General features: G+C 48.5%; 2 protein-coding genes across 9 annotated transcripts in view; one reads left to right on the top strand and one right to left on the bottom strand.

Annotated features, from left to right (window-relative positions):
* Syngr4 (synaptogyrin 4) lies at positions 1 to 12,904 on the bottom strand. 4 transcript variants are annotated; one of them, XM_027420570.2, is made up of 5 exons: positions 12,780 to 12,904; positions 10,756 to 10,956; positions 2,625 to 2,862; positions 1,491 to 1,630; positions 1 to 1,243 (listed from the first exon to the last, which is right to left on the bottom strand). In XM_027420570.2, the coding sequence occupies exons 2-5, from the start codon at positions 10,846 to 10,848 to the stop codon at positions 1,010 to 1,012; spliced, it is 705 nt and encodes a 234-aa protein (XP_027276371.1). In that variant the 5' UTR covers positions 10,849 to 10,956; positions 12,780 to 12,904; the 3' UTR covers positions 1 to 1,009. The 4 variants fall into 4 exon arrangements, with proteins under 4 accessions (XP_027276371.1, XP_027276372.1, XP_027276373.1 ...); XM_027420571.2 differs by lacking the exon at positions 12,780 to 12,904 and adding an exon at positions 12,621 to 12,755; XM_027420572.2 differs by lacking the exon at positions 12,780 to 12,904 and adding an exon at positions 11,817 to 11,921.
* The window catches only part of Tmem143 (transmembrane protein 143), a 17,611-nt gene continuing 5,880 nt past the window's right edge, over positions 12,046 to 23,776 (top strand). Inside the window, exons 1-6 of one of the 5 annotated variants that reach the window (XM_027420566.2) lie at positions 12,196 to 12,345; positions 12,650 to 12,881; positions 14,469 to 14,573; positions 19,493 to 19,506; positions 21,717 to 21,911; positions 23,180 to 23,310. In XM_027420566.2, coding sequence (XP_027276367.1) covers positions 12,307 to 12,345; positions 12,650 to 12,881; positions 14,469 to 14,573; positions 19,493 to 19,506; positions 21,717 to 21,911; positions 23,180 to 23,310 — 716 coding nt within the window. In that variant the 5' untranslated portion in view covers positions 12,196 to 12,306. Of the gene's footprint in view, positions 12,160 to 12,195; positions 12,378 to 12,649; positions 12,882 to 14,468; positions 14,574 to 19,492; positions 19,507 to 21,716; positions 21,912 to 23,179; positions 23,311 to 23,776 lie in introns of those variants that run through there. The other 4 variants (XM_027420568.2, XM_035447162.1, XM_027420567.2 and 1 more) reach the window with 4 other exon arrangements.

Genomic DNA, 23,776 nt, shown 5'->3' on the forward strand with positions numbered 1-23,776 from the left:
TAACAACAAAAAAGATGTTTAGTTGTTCTAGACAAGCACCAGAAGGATCAAGAGTGGTAGTACCAATGGGTTGCCCATCAATGACACTTGTCCACCGAGCACATGACACAGCAGATCCAAAGTGAGCTGTCTTGTCAGGAAAGGCGCACAGTGGATTTTCATAGTGAGAATGATGACAAATGCTACAATGGTAACTTTCAATGCTGGGAACGGTGGCATCCTGCCTGTAAACCCAGTACTGAGGTTGGAAAATAGTTCCAGGCCAGCCTCCGTTACACAGTGAAACCATGTTTTACAAAGAAAAAAAGCTGAATTTTCATATTGACTATACATTGAAACAGTAACACATTGGATATATTAAGTTAAATGAAATATATTAAAATTGACTTTCTTTTTCTCAGTGTAGCCTTGAGCAAGTTTCTGCATCCTTAGCCCCATAGCTGGGTGGTGGATAAAGGCTGTCACTCTGGCACAAGGTGCCACCTGCCTGATCCCTCCTAGCAGGTCTGTAGTCTGGTGATCCTGGGGGTGTAGAGTAGAGACACTTGCCTTTTTCCCAGGCCATATTTAATGTATTTGAAGACACAGGTCTAAATCTCATCATGGACTCAGTGTCCTGTCTGACTCCATATACACATGGCTCTGTTGAGTATTATGGGGTAAAGAGCTTGGGCTGCTGGGTTAATGCTACTGTTTCTCCCTGGTGCTCTGAGGGGAAGGTCTTTTCTCTCTCAGCCTCAGCCTTAGCTGTGTAGTATGAGGTCCTTGTGCCTCCACTTCAAGGCCAGTGTGGGCTCAGGGTACAGGTGATGGCAGGGCTTCCTGCCTATCAACACTTTCAACCTGCTGTCAGCAAGGTGATTGGGACTTGGGGGTAGCACAGAATTGTAACCTCTTTCAGTGGGTCTCCTCCCCCTGTCACTCAAGTAATAAGAGGAACAGACAGGACAGGGTTATTCAGAAACTCCTCAGAGGGAGAAGAGCTCTTTACTGATGTAGGTAAGGCTGTTTAGCTGTCTGGCATCATGGCCAGGCGGGGGGCCTTTGAAGCAGTCAGATAGGGGGACAGGGCTGAGCTGGTGTAACTCACACTGTTGGGGCCTGTGGTAGGAGGGTTGGCAGGGCTGGTGGTGGATGATGGGGAGAGAGTGTTCAGCACCACACCACCTTCATCCAGGGAGCGCTTGTAAGGGACTGGAGCCTCATCTCGGAGGTCCTGGAAGGCCAGGTAGGCCTGGAATATCTGTGGGCAGGGAGGGCAGGGTCTAAGTTAGCTGTGATGGGATAGGAAGACAGGGAGACCCAGGGACTGGCCTGGGGGATGCAGTGAACATCTGTCTGCTCACCGCCCAACAGTGCCCAGGATGGGGATGCCTGAGGAAGGTAGGCTCAGAGGATGACAGCAGAGGTCCAGGGAGAGTCCTGGTCCTAGTCACCAGATGTACAGCCCTCCCAGCCCACCCTGGAGGGGTGCCAGGACTTGTCCTCACCCAGACAGGGACGGAGAAGAAAGCAAAGGCAATGGCTGCCTTGGCGCTGCTGTTCCCCAAGAGGAAATGCTTGAACTTCGAATGCTGCCACTGGCGGGCTAGGAAGCAGAAGGCCACAAACCAGACACCTGCCCAGAGGACTGGAGGGGCAAGGCAAAGGAAAAAGAGAGGTGGAGAAGCATGCTGGGGCACAGGCACAGTGTACTAGGGAGGAGCAGGGAGTCCTGTGTCACCGTCCCCCGCTATGCTAATCCAAATCCCTCAAGTGTCCCCAAAAGTCAACTTCTAGAATAGAGCTCCCATGTCTAACAGAGCCGGAGCTACATGATGTAACTTCATCAGAATCTCAAAGGAACTCAGTTTCCTGTGGGCCAGCCCCATCTCATGTGCTCAGGGGCTGTTAAGTGAAGGGTCTGTCATACAGAGGACAGCCCCTTCTCACTGCAGAGAAGCCGTCTCTGGCCCTGAGGTGCTGGGAATGACTCCTGAAGAGGGGAAGGGAGGGCCTAGTATAGAGTGGCTGGGTGCTATCTGTGTGCTGAGCCCTACAGATACCATGGAATGGTCATGGAGGCCATGCCGTGCTTTGAAGCATAGGGCTTGCTGTTCCCTGGACAGCAGCGGCTCACTCACGTGACTACCTCAGCCTCAGCCTTTCTTGTAAGATGAGAAGATGAGCAAGACTTACCCCGAGGGTTGTTCTTAGAACTGGAGGAGAGGAAGCCCGTACCTTCATGGTGTGCCTAACACTGTAAGGTGCTCAGCAGATGTCCACATGACTATAGGCACCCCTTAACTCATTTCACACTCAGAGATCCCTGCAAGGCAGTCTCCATCCTACCTCCACTGAGGCCCACCTGGCTCAGTGCTCTGAATCACATTCCCGTCACAGGGTGGGCTTTTCAGGCTATGTTTAGTGGGCCAGGGGGTGGTCTATGAGGGGAAAGCAGCTTGGGTTGGAGGCAGTGGGATGAGAGGAAGGACTAGAAGATGCTTCTGGGAGGATCTGGAGTCAGGCCCTCACAGTGTGAGGGCCATCAGGCGCTGGTCTGGGCTAGGACTGTGACCTTAGGCGCTGGGGAACCTGGGAGAGCTGAATAGAAGGGGAGTTGTGCAGGGTCCCTTGGGACTCACCAGCTAGGATGAAGTCCAAGAGCTGGAAGGCTGTCTTAAAGCGGGTGCCTGTGATACGGCTCTCACGGGCGTCTAGGGCAAGGAAGACCAAGCAGCTGAGGAAGGACAGGAAGCCAGCTCCAACTGCGAAGCTACAGGCCACATAATTGCTGTTGAGGACGCAGTGGAGCTGAGGAGACTCTGTCCTGTTCTGGTAACCATCAGTTAGGAGAGAGGAAAAGATGACCAGGGAAAAGACCTGTGAACCACAATGGACAAGGTGGAACTCAGTCACTCCTTCAAGAGGCCCCTCCCCTTGGGTGGGCACCCTGGGGACCAGGCATTCTGCAGCTGCCCTTCCTGATACAGCCTCAGAGCCCCATCTCTGCTCCACATCACCTTTCCTCCATCCGGGCTCTGGCCTCACCTTCCCCTACCCTCGTCCTAGTCTCCCCTCTGCCTTCCTGCCCACAGTCCCTCAAGGCTTCCCAGGACGCACTCTTGCCTTAGCTAACTTAATCTTTGTCCACTCCTCCTTGCTCTGCTCCATACTCTCCTGCCACCACCCTTGTTCAGGGCACAAGACCCAGTAAGAGGTGTCCCCCTCTCCTAGCTGTCCTGTGTCCCCCTCTCCTAGCTGTCCTGTGTCTCCCCCCTCTCCTAGCTGTCCAGTGTTGCAGGCTGACACCAGTGTCCTTTCTTGCAAGTCAAGCACTCTACCACGAGCTCTGTGTTCAGCCCCCAATTTATTATTATTGTTATTGGTGTTTTGAGACAGGGTTTCTCTGCATAGTCCTTGGCTGTTCTAGAACTCTCTCAGACCAGGCTGGCCTCAAACTCAGGGATCCACCTGCCTCTGATTCCCGAGTGCTAGGATTAAAGGTGTGTGCTACCACTGACCAGCTCAGTTTTTACTTTCTGAATTCATTTGTTTAACATGTATGGGTATTTTGTCTGTATGTATGTCTGTGAACTACATGCATGCAGTGTCCGCGGGGGAACTGGAGTTACAGATGGCTTGTAAACCACTCTGTGTGTTGAGACTTGAACCTGGGATCTCTGGAAGAAGTAGCTAGTACTCAAACAGCTGAGCCATTTTTTAAAAGGATTTATTTACTTATTATGTATACAGTGTTCTTCCTGCATGTATGCCTGCAAGATAGAAGAGGGAACCAGATCTCATTACAGATGGTTGTGAGCCACCATGTGGTTGCTGGGAACTGAACCTCAGGACCTCTGGAAGAGCATCCAGTGCTCTTAACCTCCGAGCCATCTCTCCAGCCCCCAGTTGAGCCATTTTCAGCTTCCAATTCCTTCCTTCCTTCCTTCCTTCCTTCCTTCCTTCCTTCCTTCCTTCCTTCCTTTTCTTTTCTTGTTGTTTTTTGAGACAAGGTTTCTCTACAGAACTAGCTCTTGTAGAACTAGCTCTTGTAGACCAAGGCTGGTCTCATAAAGATCCGCCTGCCTCTGCCTCCTAGATGCATGCGCTGCCACCACCACCTGGCTCCAACTCATTTTGAAAAGATTTTAAATTACGAATATTTGGCCATGTCTATGCTGTATGCATGTGTGCGTGCGCCTGATTGCCTGTGGAAGCGAGAAGCAGGTATTGGATCCTCTGGAGCTGGAGTTATAGTTGTGAGCTAGGTTCGGGAAACTCAGGTTCTCTGCAAGAGTAGCAAGCACTCTTAGATAACAAGCCATTTTCCAGCTCTCTCCTTCCCAATTCTTCTTCTTCTTCTTCTTCTTCTTCTTCTTCTTCTTCTTCTTCTTCTTCTTCTTCTTCTTCCTCCTCCTCCTCCTCCTCCTCCTCCTCCTCCTCCTCCTCCTCCTCCTCCTCCTCTTCTTCTTGGTTTTTCTAGACAGGGTTTCTCTGTATTGCTTTGGAGCCTGTCCTGGAACTTGCTCTGGAGACCAGGGTGGCCTCAAATTCACAGAGATCTGCCTGCCTCTGCCTTTGCCTCCTGAGTGCTGGGGATTTGCTTTAGAATTTGCTGCCCCCACGCCTGTGCACCTGCCTTCTGTGATGTCATTCTATAGTCACACTATGACAGAGGCACTTTTCTGATAAGTGCCTGGATGGGTTTTTCAGATAGTGAGCGGCAGAGCCTCGACTTGGACTCCAGCCATATAGTTCTTCACCTTTTGTAGTCTGTCTCATGCTGGATCCAGCCTTGAGAGCAGAGGTTCCTATTAGCAAAAATCTGTGAAAGACGGAAGCCCCTGTCACACTGCAGTGTGGCAAGCCCCATGTCAAGAATAGAAGGAATCCATGTGTGTCTCCTGGGTAGAAAGTGAAGTTGGTTCAGGGGACTTTCTACATGGAATGTTAGAAGATGAGAAGGGTTGAGTAGTGGGACCATTTCTTGGAGGGCTGTGAGCAGGGCAGGGCAAGATGGGCTGTAAGTATGGGAAAAGCCTTCGGGTGGTGTTGAGTTGGCTGGAGGGTAAGTCTGCATTCTGTGGAGTCAGGGCAGAGTAGAGTGGGCACGAGCTGAAGTTTGGGTGGAAACCAAAGTTCTTGGGCTGAATTTAGGAAGTAATAAGTTGAGAGCTGGACCTTAAAGGAATTTTGCCGGGCATGGTGGTGAATGCCTATAATCCAGTGGTTCTCAACCTTCCTAATGCTGCAACCCTTTAATATGAACTCCTCACATTGTGGTGACCCCAAACCATAAAATTATTTTTGTTACTACTTCCTAACTGTAATTTTGCTACTGTTATGAATTGTAATGCAAATATCAGATATGCAGGATATCTTTGTAGGCAAGAGTTAACCCTCAAAGACCTCAAAGTCAGACCTGAGGAAGCGTGAAAGCCAGAATTCTCATCTGAACTTTTTTTAATTCTGAAAGATTTATTTTGTGTGTATGAGTGTTTTTCCTGCATGCATGCATAAGTACCACTGGTGTCTCTGGTGCATTCAGATGAGGAGAGGGCATTAGATCCCTGGAACCAGAGTTAAGGATGGTTATGAGCCACTGTTTGGGTACTCAGAGTTGAGCTTGGATCCTCTGGAAGAACAAGAGCCATCTCTCCATCCCCTCATTAGAATTTCTTCAAGCATGGAAGGGTTCTAAGATGGCTAGGACCAGACCCAGGAATAGAGAAGTTCTCTGGGGTCATGTGGCCAGTGAACTGGATAAAGGGTAAAGATGAGAGAGTTCACAGAGCAGGTTGGTAGAGAGAACAGAGCCCTGAGGAATTCAGAGACATTTTGGATGTAAAACTGGATCTGTGATTGATGGGATGTAACTACAAGCAATGGGAAGTTGTGCAGAAGGAAAGATGAAAACTTTGGTAAAATATGAACTCCCAGGGACAGGCTCTGCAGGGGTGTGTGTATGTTTGCACTAGTGCAGGGAGGGCCTCAGTAAATGTGTGAGAGTAACTCTTTATGGTGTGCAAGTATGAGGTAAAAGACTGACCCTAAATTACCTGTGTTTGTCTGTCTTCCCTTCTCTCTCCTTTGGTTATTGCTTTATAACCAAAATAACTAGTCTCTAGTCTCTCTTCTTGCCAAACACTTTATAGTCAAGTTCATGAAGATGGTCTAGCACAATGGTTCTCAACCTTTCCTACATATCAGATACTTACATTATGATTCATAACAGTAGCAAAATTACAGTTCTGAAGTAGCAATGAAATGGTTTCATGATTGGGGTCACCACAACATGAGGTGGTAACATAAAGGGTCACAGCACTAGGTAGGTTGAGAGCCACTGGTCTGGGAACTAAGGATTCAGTCTTGAGGAAGTACCTTATACTGCTCCTGCCAGGATGAAGCAGAGAAAGAACAGGAAGGCACATCTGTTATTTTTTATCTCATATTCTTTCTACCTGTGCTACCTCCTTGGGCAGTGTACCATCCCATAAAGGGAGGTACACTTTTTTTTTTTTTTCCAAGACAGGATTTCTCTTGTGTAGCTTTGGAGCCTATCCTGGCACTCGCTCTGGAGACCAGGCTGGCCTTGAACTCAGAGATCCACCTGCCTCTGCCTCCCGAGTGCTGGGATTAAAGGCGTGTGCCACCAACGCCTGGCCAAGGGAGGTACACATTATCTATCACTTCTGTTTTCAAAGGTGATACATCTACCACATTACAACTGAGTAGAAACAGCCACATGTTTCTGACTCTGCAAAGCTGTGTGGGTTTGAGCAAGTTCTACACACCTTGGGACCTCAGTTTCCCAGTGTGTTTGTGTTGCTCAGGACAGTGATGGTTCTCAGGACTCACCTAGGGAGAGGCAGCAGACCCTTAGAGTTAGCTGCCTTAGGGTGGGGCTTGAGTCCAGCCTTCCTGACTTCCAGGATCCAGGGCTGTTTGTCCATGGTGGAGCCTAGGGTATTGGAAATGTGGGGAGGAGCATCAACTAGTTGGGGATGCTATTTCCTTGTAGCCTGTGTCCAGTCTCTTTCTGCACCCTCCCTGGCTTGTCTCCAGGAAGGGAGCAAAGATTCATGAGTTCAGACACCAGCTGGCAAGAAGCATGGAGGGCATGAATACCAGCTGCCCTGACTACCACTGAGGAACCAGGCCAGAGAAAGAAGGAGACTGGGGGTAGGAGGATGGTAACACAGGCAAAGCCCGTGACCACAAGGTCTGGCTTGGCTGGCTGCCTTTCCCCTCGCTTGCCCTTGGCCATACCAGCTGGGCTCCCAGCTCCCTCAGGTTTGCTTCCCCTTTCCAGGCATTGGAGACACTGAGTGGATCTGAGTCTGACTCCTTCATCTGATGGGAAATGACCTTGACAAATCACTCAACCTCTGTCTGGGAGTCTCAGTTTCCCCTTGGATTATACATATTAGTGTGTCCTTGTCATAGGTTGTGGTGAGGAGAGAAGGCACCAGGGAGTAGTCACAATCCCTGTCTTCTCACTAGAAGAAAGACAGTGTGCACCAGTTCCTGTCATTCCCGGTTCCTCCAGCCACTCCACCCTTACAGATGAGTTATTCCAGTGACAATCTTTGCTATTTAAGGAGAGCTTAGTCTATGCCAGCCCCTGCTAGTCAGCCTGTATATGCATTGCCTTGTTGTCTTCACAGCAGTCCTGTCCAGGAGCAGGGTACTAAGACCCTTTTGTTACAGTTGGACACGGGTTTGGAGGAGATGCTTCAGGCCACAGATAGTCTCATGCATGCTACTGAGCCAAAGGGGCATTTCTGGGAATGAAAGGAGCTGTTGCAGCTGCTGGTTATGCCTGGGCAAGTCCAGCCAACAGGGTAGTGACAGACACATGGGCCTAGGACTCAAAGCCAGGACTGTTTGGACTGTTCCAAAGGACAGAGAGAAGATACTCTGGATTGGGAACCTGGGGAGACTTTGGAGTCCAATCCATGAATATGAATGCCAACTTCCCAGAGACTCTCTCTGAGGAACCAGGCCAGAGGGCTGGTTCCTGCTCCCATGATCCTAATCAGATCTCATTGTTGGGCCTCAGTTGCCAGTTCTATGCAGAGAAAACTATAGCAGTAGTACAGGCTTCTGAGCATGGTGGCTCATACCTATAATCCTAACACTCAGGGAGGCTGGAAGAGGAGATCCATTGTGAGTTCAAGGCCAGCCTGGGCTAGGCTACAGACTTAAGACCCTGTCTCAAACAACAACAAGAAAAACAAAGACACCCCAAACATAAGACAGGATGTGTGGGGCACAAACTTGACAGTTCAGTGGTTAAGAGAGCACACTTTGTGTAATGATTTGAATGAGAATGGCCCCACTGGCTCATATGTTTGACTTTTTTGTCATCGTTGTTGTTTTGTTTTGAGACAGGGTCTCTCTATGTAGTTTTGGTTGTCTTGGAGCTTGTTATATAAACCAGGCTGACCTTGAACTCACAGAGATCCTCTTGCCTTTGCCTCCTGAGTGCTGGGATTAAAGATGTGTGCCACTATGCCTTGGCCAGGCTCATATATTTGAGTGCTTGGTCCCCAATTGTTGGAACTATTTGGTGAGGATTAGAAGGTGTGATCTTGTTGGACGAGGCATGTCACTAGGGGTGGACTTTGAGGTTTCAAAAGCCCATGTCATTCCAGTTTGTTCTCTTTCTGCCTTTAATTTGCAGATAAGAAACAAGCTCTCGGCCACTGCTCCAGCACCATGCATTCATGCCTGCTTGCTGCTTTGCTCCCTGCCACGACTGTCATGGACTCATCCTCTGAAATTCTAAGCAAGCCCCCAATTAAATGCTTTCTTTTATGAGTTGCCTTGATTATATGGTGACTCTTCACAGCAACAGAACAGTAACTAAGATGCTGCTTTCGTAGAGAATCCCGGGTTCCAATCCCAGAAGCCACAACAGGTGGCTCACAATCAGCTCTAACTGCAGTTCCAGGTGATCTGACACCCTCTAGCCTCACCAGCGCCTGCATGCATGTGGTGTGTGTAAACTCATGAAGACACTCTCACATAATTGAAAACATCTTTTAAAAAGAGAAGGAATTGGGGCATTGGTGGAGCACGCCTTTAAGCACTTGGGAGGCAGAGGCAGGCGGATCTCTGTGAGTTCGAGACCAGCTTGGTCTACAAGAGCTAGTTCCAGGACGGCCTCCAAAGCAACAGAGAAATCCTGTCTAGAAACACACACACACACACACACACACACACACACACACACACACAGAGAGAGAGAGAGAGAGAGAGAGAGAGAGAGAGAGAGAGAGAGAGGAGGGGGGAGTCCTTTTGTGTATATGTTTGTCTTATTGGTTGATAAATAAAGCACTGTTGGCCAATAGGAAAGCAAGACAGGGGGGTCTAGGAGTCGAGGAGGATTCTGGGAAATGTAGTAGAGATTCTAGTCACCATATGATCGTTGGCAAGAGAGGACACATACTGCCAGCGTCCTCCACAAAATAAGTCCTTATAAAACATATAGATTAGTAGTTATGGTTGATAATTAAGACTGAGCTAGCAATTAAGAAATCCTAGTCATTGGCCAGCAGCATTGTACCTAATATAAGTCTCTGTGTGTTATTTTGGGGGTCCTAACGTTGTGGCAGAACTCAGGCGGCTGGCAGAAAAATTTATCGTTACAAGAGAGAGAGAGAAGGAAGCATCCATAGGCACAGATAGATGACTCTTCTACTGATGTTCAGAGAGGGACAGTGATTGGTTCATGTCAAGGTTACACAGCTGAATGAGGCTTTGGCTCCCAGTGTCCAGATTCTTTGAGAATATGATAGTGATTAAAGGATGCACAGGAAGCATCAGCACCATGGTGCCTACTCACATCTGGTGCCTACGTCTGTTGCATACTGTCTTCCCATCTGTATGCCTTTTTCGTTTTTAAATAATAGACCTCAGTCCCTGTTTTCCCCATCCCCTCCTGAGAAATGGAAAATAAATGGGTTCTGGAATCTCATAGAGCACAGTGGTACTGCCCGTTTCTGTGTTTACATTATTGGATGCTGGTTAATGGAACTTTCTGGCATGATGAAAATGTCCTGAATCTATGTTGTTCAATTGGAGAGTCACAAGGTACCTGTGGCAGCTAAGTACTTGAACTATGGCCACACTGAATGTAGAAAGTCCATTGGAATTGAATTAGTTGGAATTGGAGTAGCTCATGTGGCTTGTGGCTACCCCACTGGACAAGCAGTCTTCAAACACTCTTGATTTCATTTATCAAAAGTATGGTCTTTTTAGGAGAGGGTATTTTTCTTCTCCTTTAAAGGGTTCTTTTTCATGTTTTTATTTTTCTTTCTTTCTTTCTTTTCTTCTTTTTTGAGACAGGGTTTCTCTATGTAGCCCTGGCTGTCCTGGAACTCACTCTGGAGACCAGGCTGGCCTCAACCTCACAGAGACCCTCCTGCCTCTGCCTCCCAAGTATTGGGATTAAAGGCGTGCACCACCATTGCCCAGGTATGTTTTTCTTTTTCTTACATTGTAACCAAGGCTGGCCTCAAATCCATGACAATTCTCTTCCCACAGTCTCTCATGTGCTGGTATTATAAACCATGCCCAAATATGTGGGGTTGTTTCTTGTGCTGAGTTAAGTGGTATTGAAAACGGCTAGTGGCATGACTACAGATACTCAGTGAAAGGTGGCTTCAGTTTTTGGCTCCAGTTTGCTTGTTTCCCTATCTGACACATATGACCCCTCCCTCTGTTCCCAGATCTGAGAACTGATCTGTCTGACCCTCAGCATCTCACCCCTCCGCAGATCCTCAAGATGCTCTTTGGTCTCCTCAGAAAGCGCACAGCCTCACTGTCTGCCAGGTCCTGCAGGCTCTCAGGAAGATGCATGGTGGCTACTGTTCTTTGGGTGTTCTGGGAGGTAGGAGCAGGGGTGTTGGATGCTGCTTTCTAGGCACCACTGCCTGTGTGCTTCAAGCCCACCCCAGGGCTCAACTGCTGCAAGACAACACAAGTGGGAATGTCAGAGTCAGGGCTCTGGGAGGGAGGAGCACTCGCCCAGGCTCGGGTGGGGTGAAGGCTGTGAGGCTTTTTAGGAGTCAGCATCTGGTGTGAAGGGAGGGCTGGGTGTCCAGAGGTGAGAGCCAGAATGAGACTGAGGGGCCTCTGAACTGGAGCACAGGGTAAAGGTACTATTGAGGATTCCCAAGGTGGGGATGGATGGACTGAGGGGCCGTTCGGAGCCAGAGGGGAATAGGGCGAGGGGGCTGCTTCAGTGTTCAGTAGTCAGGAACATGGGGTGAGAAACTGCTGGGTGGTTCCAGGTGCTGGGGATAAGGGATGAAAGGGTATGGGCAAGGTTCTGGGAATGGGAACTGAACTGAAGGGCTGTTTGAGGTCCTATAAGTTAGAAGTGTAGGGTGAAGGGCTATTGGAGGTCTCAGGAGCTGTAAGGGGCCAGAGGGTCCTGGGTATGGGGAATACAGGATGAAGGTGATGAAGAATGACAGGCCTTCTGGGTCCTCAGAGTGGTCAGGAACCCCAGGACATGGGAGCTGTAGACTAGATTCCCCCAGGGAGTGCGGCACCCTTGTCATAGAAGACCATAGTGAGCCCAGGCGTATTTGAGGTGTTCCCTGACTTGGGTCATTTCCCATAACATGAGCCTTGCTTAGGTTTCAGCTCTGTCACAGGAAGACACACTGTCTCGTTCTGGGGTCTGGCCCGTGAAGTCTTGGAAACCAGCCTTCGCTCAAGAATAGACACACGGCAGCCTTCTTAGAACAGGGGCCTCCCCTGCAGGGACGTGGGGGTGAAAGTGCTGAGACCCCAGGGGGACGCTGCCTAAAGAGGACCACCTATTATCCGAGGGCCAAGGACCAGCAGTCGCCTCACGGAGCTAGAATCTTCCGCCTGCCAGCCCTCTTCTCCTGCTCCCGGGCGCCACCTCTAGGCTCTTTTTGGGTCCTCTTTTCCCGCCTTTTCTGTTCTCTATAGGTGATTGGCTTTATTTAAGTCCCACCCCCTTCTTTTCCACCTATCCAAGCTGAGTAGAAAAGGGGCGTGGTCTCGACAGACGTTGGGCGGGTCGCCGTTGGCCCGGCGCGCGCTCCAGCCCGGCCCCGCCCTAGCCTCCGGACTTGTCGCCCGGCCCCGTCTCTCCTCTTTGAAACAGCGAACCGGGTGACGCTTCTTTGGCGCGTGCGTATTACCAAAACCCAGATTAGCGGTGAAGCATGCGCAGTCGAGATAAAGGCTCTAAAAAATGGTTTAAAAGACCCAGGCTTTGCGCATGCGTTTTACTGCTTGCTGAAGCCTTTCCTTTGGGCCCAAGACCTCTTCCTGCACATGCGCAGAAGGCTCAATGACGGTCGCTGGTCGGCTAAGGTGAGGGAAGTGTGGGGGATTGCATGGCCCAGGTAGGACGCCCAGTACCCGCTATTAACTTTTCCTGGTTTCCCAGCACTCCTGAGATCCACCTCGCAGTCAGAGCGCCACAGTAACCACTGTACCGCTACACGGTCCCCGGGCCTGCAAAAGGCTCCAGACTACGACCTCTGACCCGAGTCTGGTAGAAGGCAACAGTTAAAGATTAGCTAGAGCCTGGATACGGACTATCCCCCTGAAGGGCAGGGTGTGTGGAGGTACTACCTCCAGCTGACCTTTGACACCTCCTCATTTGCTTATTTAGGCTCTGGGAAAGGGGTCTGGCCATGTTGCATGTGACCTGGGGGTCCAAGGTCCGAGTATGGTCCCTGGTGCCTGCTCTCTTCGGGACTCCCCGGTCTCTGTCGTCCCTGGCGAACAGGATGGGGGCGTACCGAAAGATGTGGAACCCCACGGAGCCCCGCGACTGGGCCCAGCAGTACCGCGAGCGCTTCATTCCATTCTCCAAGGAGCAGCTGCTCCGCCTCCTGATACAGGTACTGCCCAACAGTGGTCCAAGAGCCTAGGGACTACAATTTCCAGCCGACCTTGCGATTGTGCCACTATACTCGCTGTTGAGGACTGCTCTAGCGCCCCCTGGGAGTTGTAGTTCCTGGTCCTTTGTTCCTAGTGGTTGCAAGAGTTGGAATGGCAGGGGCAAGAGCTCCAAGATGCCTAGTGGACTCCAGACCCGGCTTCTTCCCGGCCTTGACCAGGCACTCTGGGACATGAGTTTCCCCCTTGAAATAGATATAACTGTCATCCTCATCATTACTTCCTACCACATAATAAAATTGTACCTACAAAGCTGTAATCATAATTATTTTTTTAAACTTTTAAAAAAGATTGTATTTACTTATGTATACAACATTCTGCTTCCATGTATATCTGCAAACCAGAAGAGTGCACCAGACCTCATAATGGATGGTTGCTAGGAATTGAACTCAGGACCTCTGGAAGAGCAACTGGTGCTCTTAACCTTTGAGCCGTCTCTCCACCCCCCTGTAATCTTAATTATTATCACACTTTGAGTTCTTACTCTGTGGCACGGTGCTACATGTTTGTCATGTGTAGAACCATCATAACGACCCAGTAAGAAAGAGATTGCCACTATCCCATTTTACAGGTGAGGTAAAAGCAGAGTGACCCATCTGAGGCTAGGTAGTTAGTGGCTTGTGCTTGTTTGACTCTAAGAGATTGCCTTACCTCATCCCTGATCTATTCCAGAGTTTGAGCTCTCTGCCCACCATACTGTCAGACCTACCATTGTTGAAGATGACTATTAATATAGCAGTTATTTGTTGACACCTTCTGTGTATACCAAGTCCTGTGCTAGACTTTGTATACACATGTGTACGTATGAGCACATATGGTCTCATTAAAATTTTCTCTACTTGGGCTGGGAACATGGCTTAGCAGTTAAGAGAATTTGTTACTCTTGCAGAAGACCCAGGTTCTGTTTCTAGCACCCACATGGTAGTTCATAACCACCCATAGCTCTAGTTCCAGGGGATCTGGTGTCCTTTTCTGACTGCTGCTGGCACCAGGCTCATGCCTGATGCATACATATACATCCAGTCAAAATTCACACACAACGAATGAATGAATGAATGAATGGATGGATGAGGAAACTGAAGCTCAGGTAGGTTTGGACATTTGTCTGGATAATGGACATCTTCATATGCTGCTCTGGAGCCAGATGGGCCTATCATGACCCTCAGCAAATGGCTTTACTGAGCCTTAGTTCCCCCTTTGAAGAACTGGGGTTCTGACTCCATCAACCCTGTCCTTCTCTGAGAGATCATGTTCTGCCAAGAAAGAGCACCTGCCACTTGCCACACATTCTATGAATGTGCAAAGTTAGTGACAGAGCAAGTGCCCAGCCTCTGGATCTGGAAGCCTTCTGCTCTCCCTGTGCTATGTATGCTGGCTCTGTACAATTGGCCAAATCATCTTTTAAATAAAACATTTAAAAACCCAGAATTCTCATCTTGTATGTGGGTTGCTGTGAAAGGGTTTCTCTGGAAACACTAAGACACTGTCTTAGGAAAGAGACCTAACTCGGTTTTCTTTCTGGGTGCCAGGAGTTCCACTCCAGTCCGGCAGAGAGAGCAGCTTTGGAGGCATTCTCAGGTCATGTGGACTTCTGTACCCTGTTTCACTACCATCAGCTCCTGGCCAGGCTGCAGGTGAGGATGGCCATCCCGTCTTGTCATGCATGTTTGCTCTGTCTGATTAACACATAGTGACTGACACATGCTTGGACCCTGGCTGGCTTTTAAGTTCAGGACAGACCAGGACAAATGTCGCTATACTTGCAGAGAGTTGGCATTTCAGATGGAGAGCCAGTAAATAAAATGAATGTAAAATGTGATGTCTGGTTGTGGGATCTGCAGGGAGAAGGGACTTAGGTCTCTTCCTTCCTTCCTTCCTTCCTTCCTTCCTTCCTTCCTTCCTTCCTTCCTTCCTTTTTTTCCCTCTTTCTTTTAAATGAGTCACTGTCTTACTATGTAGATCTGACTGGCCAGAATCTATGTAGACCAGGATGTCCTTGAATTCACAGAGACTCACCATTTCTGTTTCCTCTGTGCTGGCATTAGAGGTGTGTACCAGAATGCCTGGAGGAAGTTAGTTATTTGCGAAGCTTGTTGGACTGCGGAGGGTGACTGGAAGATTCTGTTTGTAGTAAAGGAGAAGCTTTGGAAGGATAGGATGATCCTGAGACTAAGAGATTGGGTTTCAAACTAGGATATGGTAACAAAAACACTGTCAGGTTGGTGTTTGCATACTAGTGTTCGTCCTCAGGGATATCAGGCTCTAAGTCTGAACTCAAAGTGTCTAGGATCTAGGGTCTAATGGGGTTGCTTCCTCTTTCACACCTGATGCCCTCAGCCTTGTCCTCACATGTGGGAGGGTTGAGCAAGAGCTCTGTGGTCTCTTATAAGGATTTTGATCTCCATGAGGGCTCTATCCTCACCTTTTCAGTCTAACCTGTTAATGTCATGTCTTGGCATGGAGGCTGACCTTTTTCCTCTAGCTTTTCCATAGATTAGACAGAGCTGAGTGCTTCAGGCACAGTTATAGGTTACAGTGACAGCAAAGGCCACTTGAAGTAGTTAAGGCTGCATGCATGTCAACCAGATTCTCACCATGAACTATATCCCTGGGTTAGGTTTCCTTCCCATCAGCTGGTAAGGGGCAAAAATTTCTTGAGATGTGTGAGGTTGGGACCCCATAGACTGCCGAGTTGACTCCACACTCCAGCCCCTGGCTGCCCTCCCTGCCTTGAACAACAACCCCCCCCTTCAAGGCCTAGGGTGCACTGTGTCAGGCTGCAGCCCTCTCTGCTACTGCAAGCCCCATTTGTGCAGACAAAAAAGCCAGGCTCAGAAGGACCTGGGAAAGTTCAAGGTTACAGAGGTCACAAGTACATTCTCAGTCCCAGGCCTCCTCACATGCCACCATGTTCTGTCATTGGGGCACATGTGCTTCTAGACGTAGAGTTTTGTTTGTTTCTGTTCAAAATATTTTGCTATATAAAATTTACTGTTCTTCCCTCCCTCCCTTCCTTTGAGATGGGGTCTCACAATATAGCCCTGGCTGGCCTTGAGCTCAGAGAAGTGCCTGCCTGCTTGCCTCTGCCTCCTAAGTGCTGCCATTAAAGGCATGTACCAGCATTCCTGGCCCTGCTATGTAAAATTTTAAATACGTAGAGATGCAGAATAGAATATGAGTATACCCCTATTGGTGGGGCAGATTTCCTGGTGAGGTGCTAGGAGGTGGAGGTGCCTTAGGTTGGTGCTTGCACACTACCCACCCCCCAAAACAAAAAAAGTAATTATGGAGGTTTTTGCACAGGGCAACAGGACCTATGGGCAGTGTGAGCAGGTGCCCTCTGGTGGTCTCTTAGTAGAAAGTGAGGTAAAGGCATACTGAAGTCCTGCAACCACAACCCCAATCATTGGTCCTGTGCCTCAGCTTTTTGGACATGGGAAGTGGAATTGGTGAGGGGGAAACCTTGCAGGTGGAGATACTGCTGGCCTTGGGTTCTGTGTCACCAGCTGTGTGCTCAGATCAGGTCCATGGCTAGATCCCGGGTCTACTGTCCTGATAGTGTGTTCAGGACGACTCAGGCTGGGGCCTGTTTACTGAGGCAGGCAAGATGGTGAGTGGGCAGGATTTGGGCCCTGCTGGGGGTAGCCTGAAACTGCACAGGAGAACTGGGTCAGTTTGGGGTTGTGCAAACCTAGGACTCAGGTGGGAGGCCCCAGGATATAGGTTACCACCAGATAGCCATTGCTCTTTATTCTCTTGCAGTGTGGGGGCTTTGTTGAACCTTGAGACCAGGCCTGTAGCTGCCCTCAGGGGGCTGAGTGTGAATGGTGGGGAAAAGCAAGAATTAGAGCCACTTGTGAGTGGAGAGGGACCGGTCGTCTGTGTAGTGAGTGCAGCCGGCTATGACTCTGCATGGAGGTCAGTGTGCAGATTCTGAAATGGTGCCTGCTGCAGCTTGGCAGGACCCACTGTTATAGCAACTGACCTCATGTGGTTTTTAAGTTTAACCTTGCAGGGACCAAGTCTGGTAGTGTACTCCTGTATCCCAGCATTGGGAGGTAGAGGATCAGGGGTTCAAGGTCAGGCTTGGCTACATAAACCTGTTTCAAAAAACCAAGCAGGACCAATAGCTCAGTTTATAAGGGTGCTTGCCACCAAGCCTGGGAACCTGAATTTGATTTCTGGAACCCACATGGTAGAAGGAGAGAACTAACTCCTTCAAGTTATCCTCTGACTTTTACACATATGTCATAGTGTGCACTTTCATACTAAATTTATATATATATATATATTATATATATATATATATATGTATGTATATATATATATTATACACACACACACACACACACACACACACACACACACACACACACACACACACACAGCTGGTTTGGAGCGTGTACTGCTTTCCTGGAGGACCTCTTGGTGCCTAGCACTCACATCAGGTGTAATTACCACCTGTAACTACAGCATCTGTGATCCTCGGCTTCACAGTAAGCACACATGCATAATTAAAAATAAATCTTAAAAAAGTCTTGTAATAAAATGAAACCTGTTGTTCCTCAAAAGCTGTATAGTGGGTAATGAGATGATTAAGCAGGTGAAAGCTCTTGCCATACAAGCCTGATGACGTCAGTCCAACCCCAGGAGAATCAACTCCACAAAGCTGTTCTGTGTCCCTCCGTCATATACAAACACACCAATATTACACAAAAGTTTTGTAGGGTCTTGTAGGTGTATGATTCTGCTTCCCAAGGGCAATGGAAACCTTGGCAGGACTTTTTTGTTTGTTTGTTTTTTGTTTTTCGAGACAGGGTTTTTCTGTAGCTTTGGAGCCTATCCTAGCACTCACTCTATAGACCATGCTGGCCTTGAACTCACAGAGATCCACCTGCCTCTGCCTCCCGAGTGCTGGAATTAAAGGTGTGCGCCACCAGTGCCTGGCCAATGACTTTATTTGTTGTTGTGTGGCCTCATTGGTAACCTGGGCTGACCTCAAATCCACAAATGCACAATCCTCGTGCCTCAGTCTCCCAAGCACTAAAGGGCTTTTGTAAATAATTGGCAGATTTGGGTGTGTCCATAGCTCAGTTTTCATATCTGTAAGTAAGGATGGCAGTGGTCCCATTTTCACATGCTGGAAATGTGCCTCTTACTTGCTTCAAGCATAACAGAAAAATGTGTAGGATTTCTGTTCACTATTCCCATCCTTCATTGAAATTTCACAGCAGAGTGCATAGGATGGGCTGGCTGCAAGGCCAATGGGACTTGAGGGTATCTGTGAAGTCTTGAGCCCATCCAAATGGGGAGGCCAGGAATGGAGAGATAGTTCAGCGGCTTCCAGATCATGACACAGAGACTTAATCAGTTTTGAATGCTTGGCTTTAGCTTAGCTCCTTTCTTGTCAGCTCTTATAGTTAACCCGTTTCTCTCTATCTACATTTTCCCTTGGGGCTTTTTACCATTTTTCTTTCTTTATATCTTACTTTCCTGCTGTCTTTATGTCTGTCAGGTTACCTGGCTTCTGCCTGGTTTCTGGTCAGTCTCCCTCATTCTCCTCCTCCTTCTCTGCTTTCTCCTTGTTCTTCTTTTTTGAGCCTAGATTTTTCCTCCTATTTATTTTCTCTGCCTGTCAGCCACACTATCCTTTATCTGCCTAGCTCTTGGCTAAGATGCCTTAGGTGGGCAAGGTAAAACAAAGGCAACACATCTTTTATATAATTAAACAAATGCAGCACAAATAAAAGTAACACACCCTTACACAACGAAAGTAATATTCCACAGCTTAAACAAATGTAGCAATCTTTGCTTAGTTAAAATAATATTCCACAGCAGTTTTGAGGGCTTATTGCTCTTGCAGAGGACCTGTGTTCAGTTCTCATCATCCACATGGTGGTTCATGACTATCTACAACCCTGGTTCCAGGGTATCTGATATCTTTTTTTGATTTCTGTGGGGACCAGATAATGCATGTGGTAATATACATACATGTAGGCAAAACACTCATACATATAAAATAAAACAAACAAGCAAAACCAAATGGGAAGCTTGTGGAGGTTAGATCTGCATTGCTAGTGGGAAAAGCATGTCTGTGCTGGGACAGCAGATTCATGAGGAGGGGTAAGGAGGGAGAGGAGTGAGCAGGGAGGCAGGGGGAAGGGAGAGAAAGGAGCATGGGGAGGAGGTGCATCAGACCGTATGCCATGCCGAGGTTTCTAACTTGAAGCTCTCAGAGGAGAACCTGGTTAGTGGTGATGCCTGAAGAATACAGTCCCTCCCCTCACCCTCATCCTTGAAGGCTTCAGTCCTTATCAAGGTCATTCTGGACATCTGTCCATGGTCTATGGCCAACTTTGCTTGAGCCCTGCCCATGGCCTCCCCATCTGGATAGGCTCAAGACCTCACTGCTATCTTCAAGTCCTATGGGCCCTGCAGCCAGCCCATTCTCTGCACATTGCTGTGAAATCTCAATGAAGGATGGAAAGAGTGAATGAAAACCCTGCACATTTCCAGCATGTGAAAATGGGACCACTGTCATCCTTACTTACAGATGTGAAAGCTAAGGTATGGACACACCCGGCATCTCCCTGACACTGGCATTGGAAGTCTCAGTACTCCCTCTGTCAGCCTTTGCTTAAGCTGTCCCGTATGGAACACCTTCTACTGCCTTGGGTACGTGCTCAGAGATTGCTCTGATACCCTAAGACCTGTTGTCTCTCAATGGTGGGCTGGGTTCCATTTCTCCCAAGGTGAGTCACGCTGTCACATCATGCTGGGACCAGATAGGCCAGCAGCTGGGGTTCTCCCTGGCCTGGGACCAGATAGACCAGCAGCTGGGGTTCTCCCTGGTCTCCCCCCCCCAGAGCATTGGGGGTGGTTGTCAGTACAGAAGATGTGGATGGCTAGTGCAGATTTGAGGGGCTTCTAAGGTCCTAAAAGGATTCACATTTCATTCCAAATTCAGTGGAAAGCTGTGGAGGGTGGCTTTGTGTTCATTTTAAGTGGGGAAAGCCAACGGTAAATGGAAGGCTAAATGTCACCCTTCAGGTGGGAGTGGAGGGGGTCAGGAGAGATGGGGGTGCAGTGTGTGAAATCAGGAGTTGAATATGGGGTAATGGTAGGAAGGAACCTGCAGATGAAGTGCCCTGTGAGGGGAGGGCTAGAGGACTGGGAGTGACAAGCTGATGGAAGCTGAGGACACTAGAACTGCATGGGCATCTTGGAGAAGAAACAAAGTGCTGGTGTTTTGATGGGATGATGGGGCTGCAGGCGTGACATACTGATGTGGGGTCCTGATGCAGCCCTGGGACAAACAACTCCTTCCATGTTGCTGTCCCTCTGTCCCTTGAAATGGCTGCCCATGAAGTGGCAGCATTTAATTTCCATGCAATCTGCTGGGTCTGTCTGTTTTACTGTCTCCTTTTAAATTTTTTAACCTTCCTAGGACCCAGGATGCTGAGCCACACCCTCAACAGGGGATTCTAGGCAAGTGCTCTACTACTGCACTTCTTCAGGAGCCCCATTCATTCACTCTTTCCCATTCATTCACTCATTCATTTATTTGTTCATTCATTTTTGAGGCAAGATATTGCTAACTTCCCCAAGCTGTCTCTGAGCTTTCCGTGTTCTTGCTTCAGCTTCTTTAGAAGATGGGAAGATAGGCCTTGGCACCAGGTCCAGAGTGCTTTGCATTTTCTTTCTTTCTTTCTTTCTTTCTTTCTTTCTTTCTTTCTTTCTTTCTTTCTTTCTTTCTTTCTTTCTTCCTTTCTTTCTTCCTTTCTTCCTTTCTTCCTTCCTTCCTTCCTTCCTTCCTTCCTTCCTTCCTTCCTTTCTTCCTTCCTTCCTTCCTTCCTCTTCTTGTACGGGAAGATAGTCAGGTACAGCCACAGGAGGGCACACGGGAGACCTGGGGAAAGCATTTACTTTCCTCACTATCCTGGAGGCAGGTGCCACATCACATTGTGCTGGAGCACATGAGGCAGGCCCAGGATGGTGGGAGCTCTCTTGGGTCAGAGGAAGTAGTCCCCATGGGGAGGGCCTGGGGGCTTGCAGACAGCTTTTAACTGATCATCACTTTACACAACTCAGACACATCCCTGGCTGGGCCTTTGCCACTGCTGAGAGGACCATGGCTTCCATAGTTCTGATAGAGTCTTACAGAGGCCAGGCGTACTCCTGTTTCAGTTTCCTGAGAGCTAGGATGACAGTGTATGCCCCCATGCCCTGTCAAAACATCTCCCTGCCCTCCTCTTCAAGGATTCCCTAGCCAAAGTACATGAGGCCCACTGCTCTGACCTACAGATTTTAAAGCACTCATCATTCATCAGGCCAGGCAGGGCTTACACAACAAGTAGGAGTCGTAGTTCAGAGGGGTGGTTGTCACCTCCATTCAGTCCTTATGTGGACCTATCTCCTAGTGACCTGGCCTTGGCTGCTGAGAGATTAGTCTCCACCTACCAGTCTGGCCTCCTACAGCTGCTTTGGAGGAAGAGAGATCATCTACTCAGGGCAGACCTCAGAAGGAAGCTGGAGATGTGGCTGAGCTTGACTATACAATGTTTTGTTGTTTTTCACTATGCTGCCCTGACTAACTTGGAACTCTTTATGGGCTTTAACTCACAGAGATCCTCTTGACTCTGCCTCCCAAGTGCAGGATTAAAGATGTGTGGCACCATGTGTATGGCAGTGTAATACTTGCTCTGGGCTTTCTCAGTCCCCAGAGGCTCACATCCCCATGCCATGACTTCCCTGTTTTTCCTGTCGTCTTTCGTCAGGCCTTGTATGACCCCATCAACCCTGACAGGGAGACCCTGGACCAGCCGTCCCTTACTGACCCTCAGCGTCTGTCCAGCGAGAAGGATGTGCTCCAGGCTCTGAAGCCCCTGCTGGCTCAGGCCAACTTCTCTCCGCTCTCTGAAGATGCCCTGGCCTATGCACTTGTCGTCCATCACCCTCAGGATGAGGTCCAGGTACCTGTCCCCTGAGGAGCCATATTTGCTTGCCTAGAGGAAGCTCCCCCTCTCCAGCCACTTGGGTGCCCTGTCAAGAAAGGACCATCAGATGAGGGTCTCAGGGTCAAGTGCCATGCTGCCACCTGATAGAATTCTATGATAAACAGTATAAAATGCATTCCAGGGGCTGGAGAGATGGCTCTATGGTTAAGGACACTTGTTGCTCTTTCAGAGGATCCAGGGTCATCTGTTCCTAGCACCCACATGACTACTTATAGCAGTATGTAATTCCAGTTCCAAGAGATTCAGTACCCTTTTCTGGCCTTTACAGATGGGCACCAGGCATGTCTGCAGTGCTTTCTTTCTTTCTTTCTTTCTTTCTTTCTTTCTTTCTTTCTTTCTTTCTTTTTCTTTTCTTTTCTTTTCTTTTCTTTTTTTTTTTTTCTGGTTTTTTTGAGACAGGATTTCTCTGTGTAGCCTTGACTCTCCTGGCACTCACTCTGTAGACCATGCTGGCCTCAACCTCACAGAGCTTTGCCTGCCTCTGCCTCCTGAGTGCTGGGATTAAAGGTGTGCACCACCACTGTTAAACTGCAGTGCACTTTCATAAATGAAGACCAAACACCTATACATATAAAATAAAACTAAATCTTAAAAAGAAATCCAAAGGCTGGGTGTGGTGGCACACCCCTTTAATCCCAGCACTTGGTAGGCAGAGGCAGGTGGATCTCTGTGAGTTATAGCCCAGCCTGGTCTACATAGTGAGTTCCGGGACAGTCAGGACTACATAGTGAAACCCTGTCTCAATATTCCCTGAAAATTTTTTTGTCTCTAAAAAAACCCACCAAAAAATAACAACAACCAAAAAAATTTCCCTATCCTCCTTCCACCAGGTCAACAAAACTGAAGAAATGCTAAACCTTCCAGTTCCACATTTTAGTGAACTTCAAGATGTATTTTGTCTAGACATATTCTGTCATATTTTAGGATGTGATCTGCCAGTGATGGAGAGTCATAGTTCAAGTGACAATGTCTTGTCTTTGTAGTTACTTCATAAATGGAAACTCTTAAAACCAGCGCTACTTTAGATTCTAAGATGTCTCCTGTGTGCAGGCCCAACCCCATGCAATGTACATGAATAGTCATGCATGACTCCTCTACCTACACACTGCATGATCAGCAACAAAAGACAGGGTCCATTTCTGGGTAGGATGTGTATTCTGGCACCCCGCCCTTAACACCCGACTCATGTTCAGCTACTCTGCTTCCTTTTTCCCCCTTGGCAGGTGACAATAAATTTGGATCAATATATCTACATGCAGTTCTGGGCCCTGGGCCAGAGAGTTGGGCAGATGCCCCACATGTCCAGTGTGGGCTCCAAGCGTGGCTTCTTCAGAAAGTTGCCCCCTGTGGAGAGGTGAGGAGGCCCCGTTCCCTAGTTGCAGCAAAGGGGAACAAGCTTTGAGTTGAGAGGGGACTGACAGGTTAGTGTCTGGCTTTGGTGTCTTGGGCCCCAGGGAGAAGTGCAGAAATGGAAGGTACAGATTGTCAAAATGCAGCCTTTTCTTCCCGAGAGAGTGAGAACTACTGTTCCTAGAGGAAGAGCAGGATGAGGAAAACTGAGAGCCAGGGAGAGGAGGCCACATCCAGAAGAAGTGGCACAGCCATGCTTTTGATGAACAACTGATAGGTCCAATAATAGGAATATATAATTAACCAGTACCCCATGGTTGAACATGTGACTTCCAACTCCTTGCGATCAAGTAGCTTTCTAAAAGGCCATTCCACATGGAGATGTGAAGTTTTAGGTGTGTATTAGTCAAAATTCTTTTTTTTTTTTTCTTGTTTTTTTGAGACAGGGTTTCTCTGTGTAGTTCTGGCTG

Source organism: Cricetulus griseus, chromosome 6 (assembly GCF_003668045.3).
Source record: "Cricetulus griseus strain 17A/GY chromosome 6, alternate assembly CriGri-PICRH-1.0, whole genome shotgun sequence".
Classification (NCBI taxonomy): domain Eukaryota; kingdom Metazoa; phylum Chordata; class Mammalia; order Rodentia; family Cricetidae; genus Cricetulus; species Cricetulus griseus.

What these genes read in the sequence shown, in the direction of transcription:
- Syngr4 (XM_027420570.2), bottom strand. Translation starts at nt 10,848, where the DNA reads ATGCATCTTCCTGAGAGCCTGCAGGACCTGGCAGACAGTGAGGCTGTG. An exon ending in TCTTGAGGATCTGCGGAGGG is followed by an intron (nt 2,863 to 10,755) that starts GTGAGATGCTGA and finishes TGTGGTTCACAG; the next exon opens with GTCTTTTCCCTGGTCATCTT. An exon ending in CTTGGACTTCATCCTAGCTG is followed by an intron (nt 1,631 to 2,624) that starts GTGAGTCCCAAG and finishes TTGCCCCTCCAG; the next exon opens with TCCTCTGGGCAGGTGTCTGG.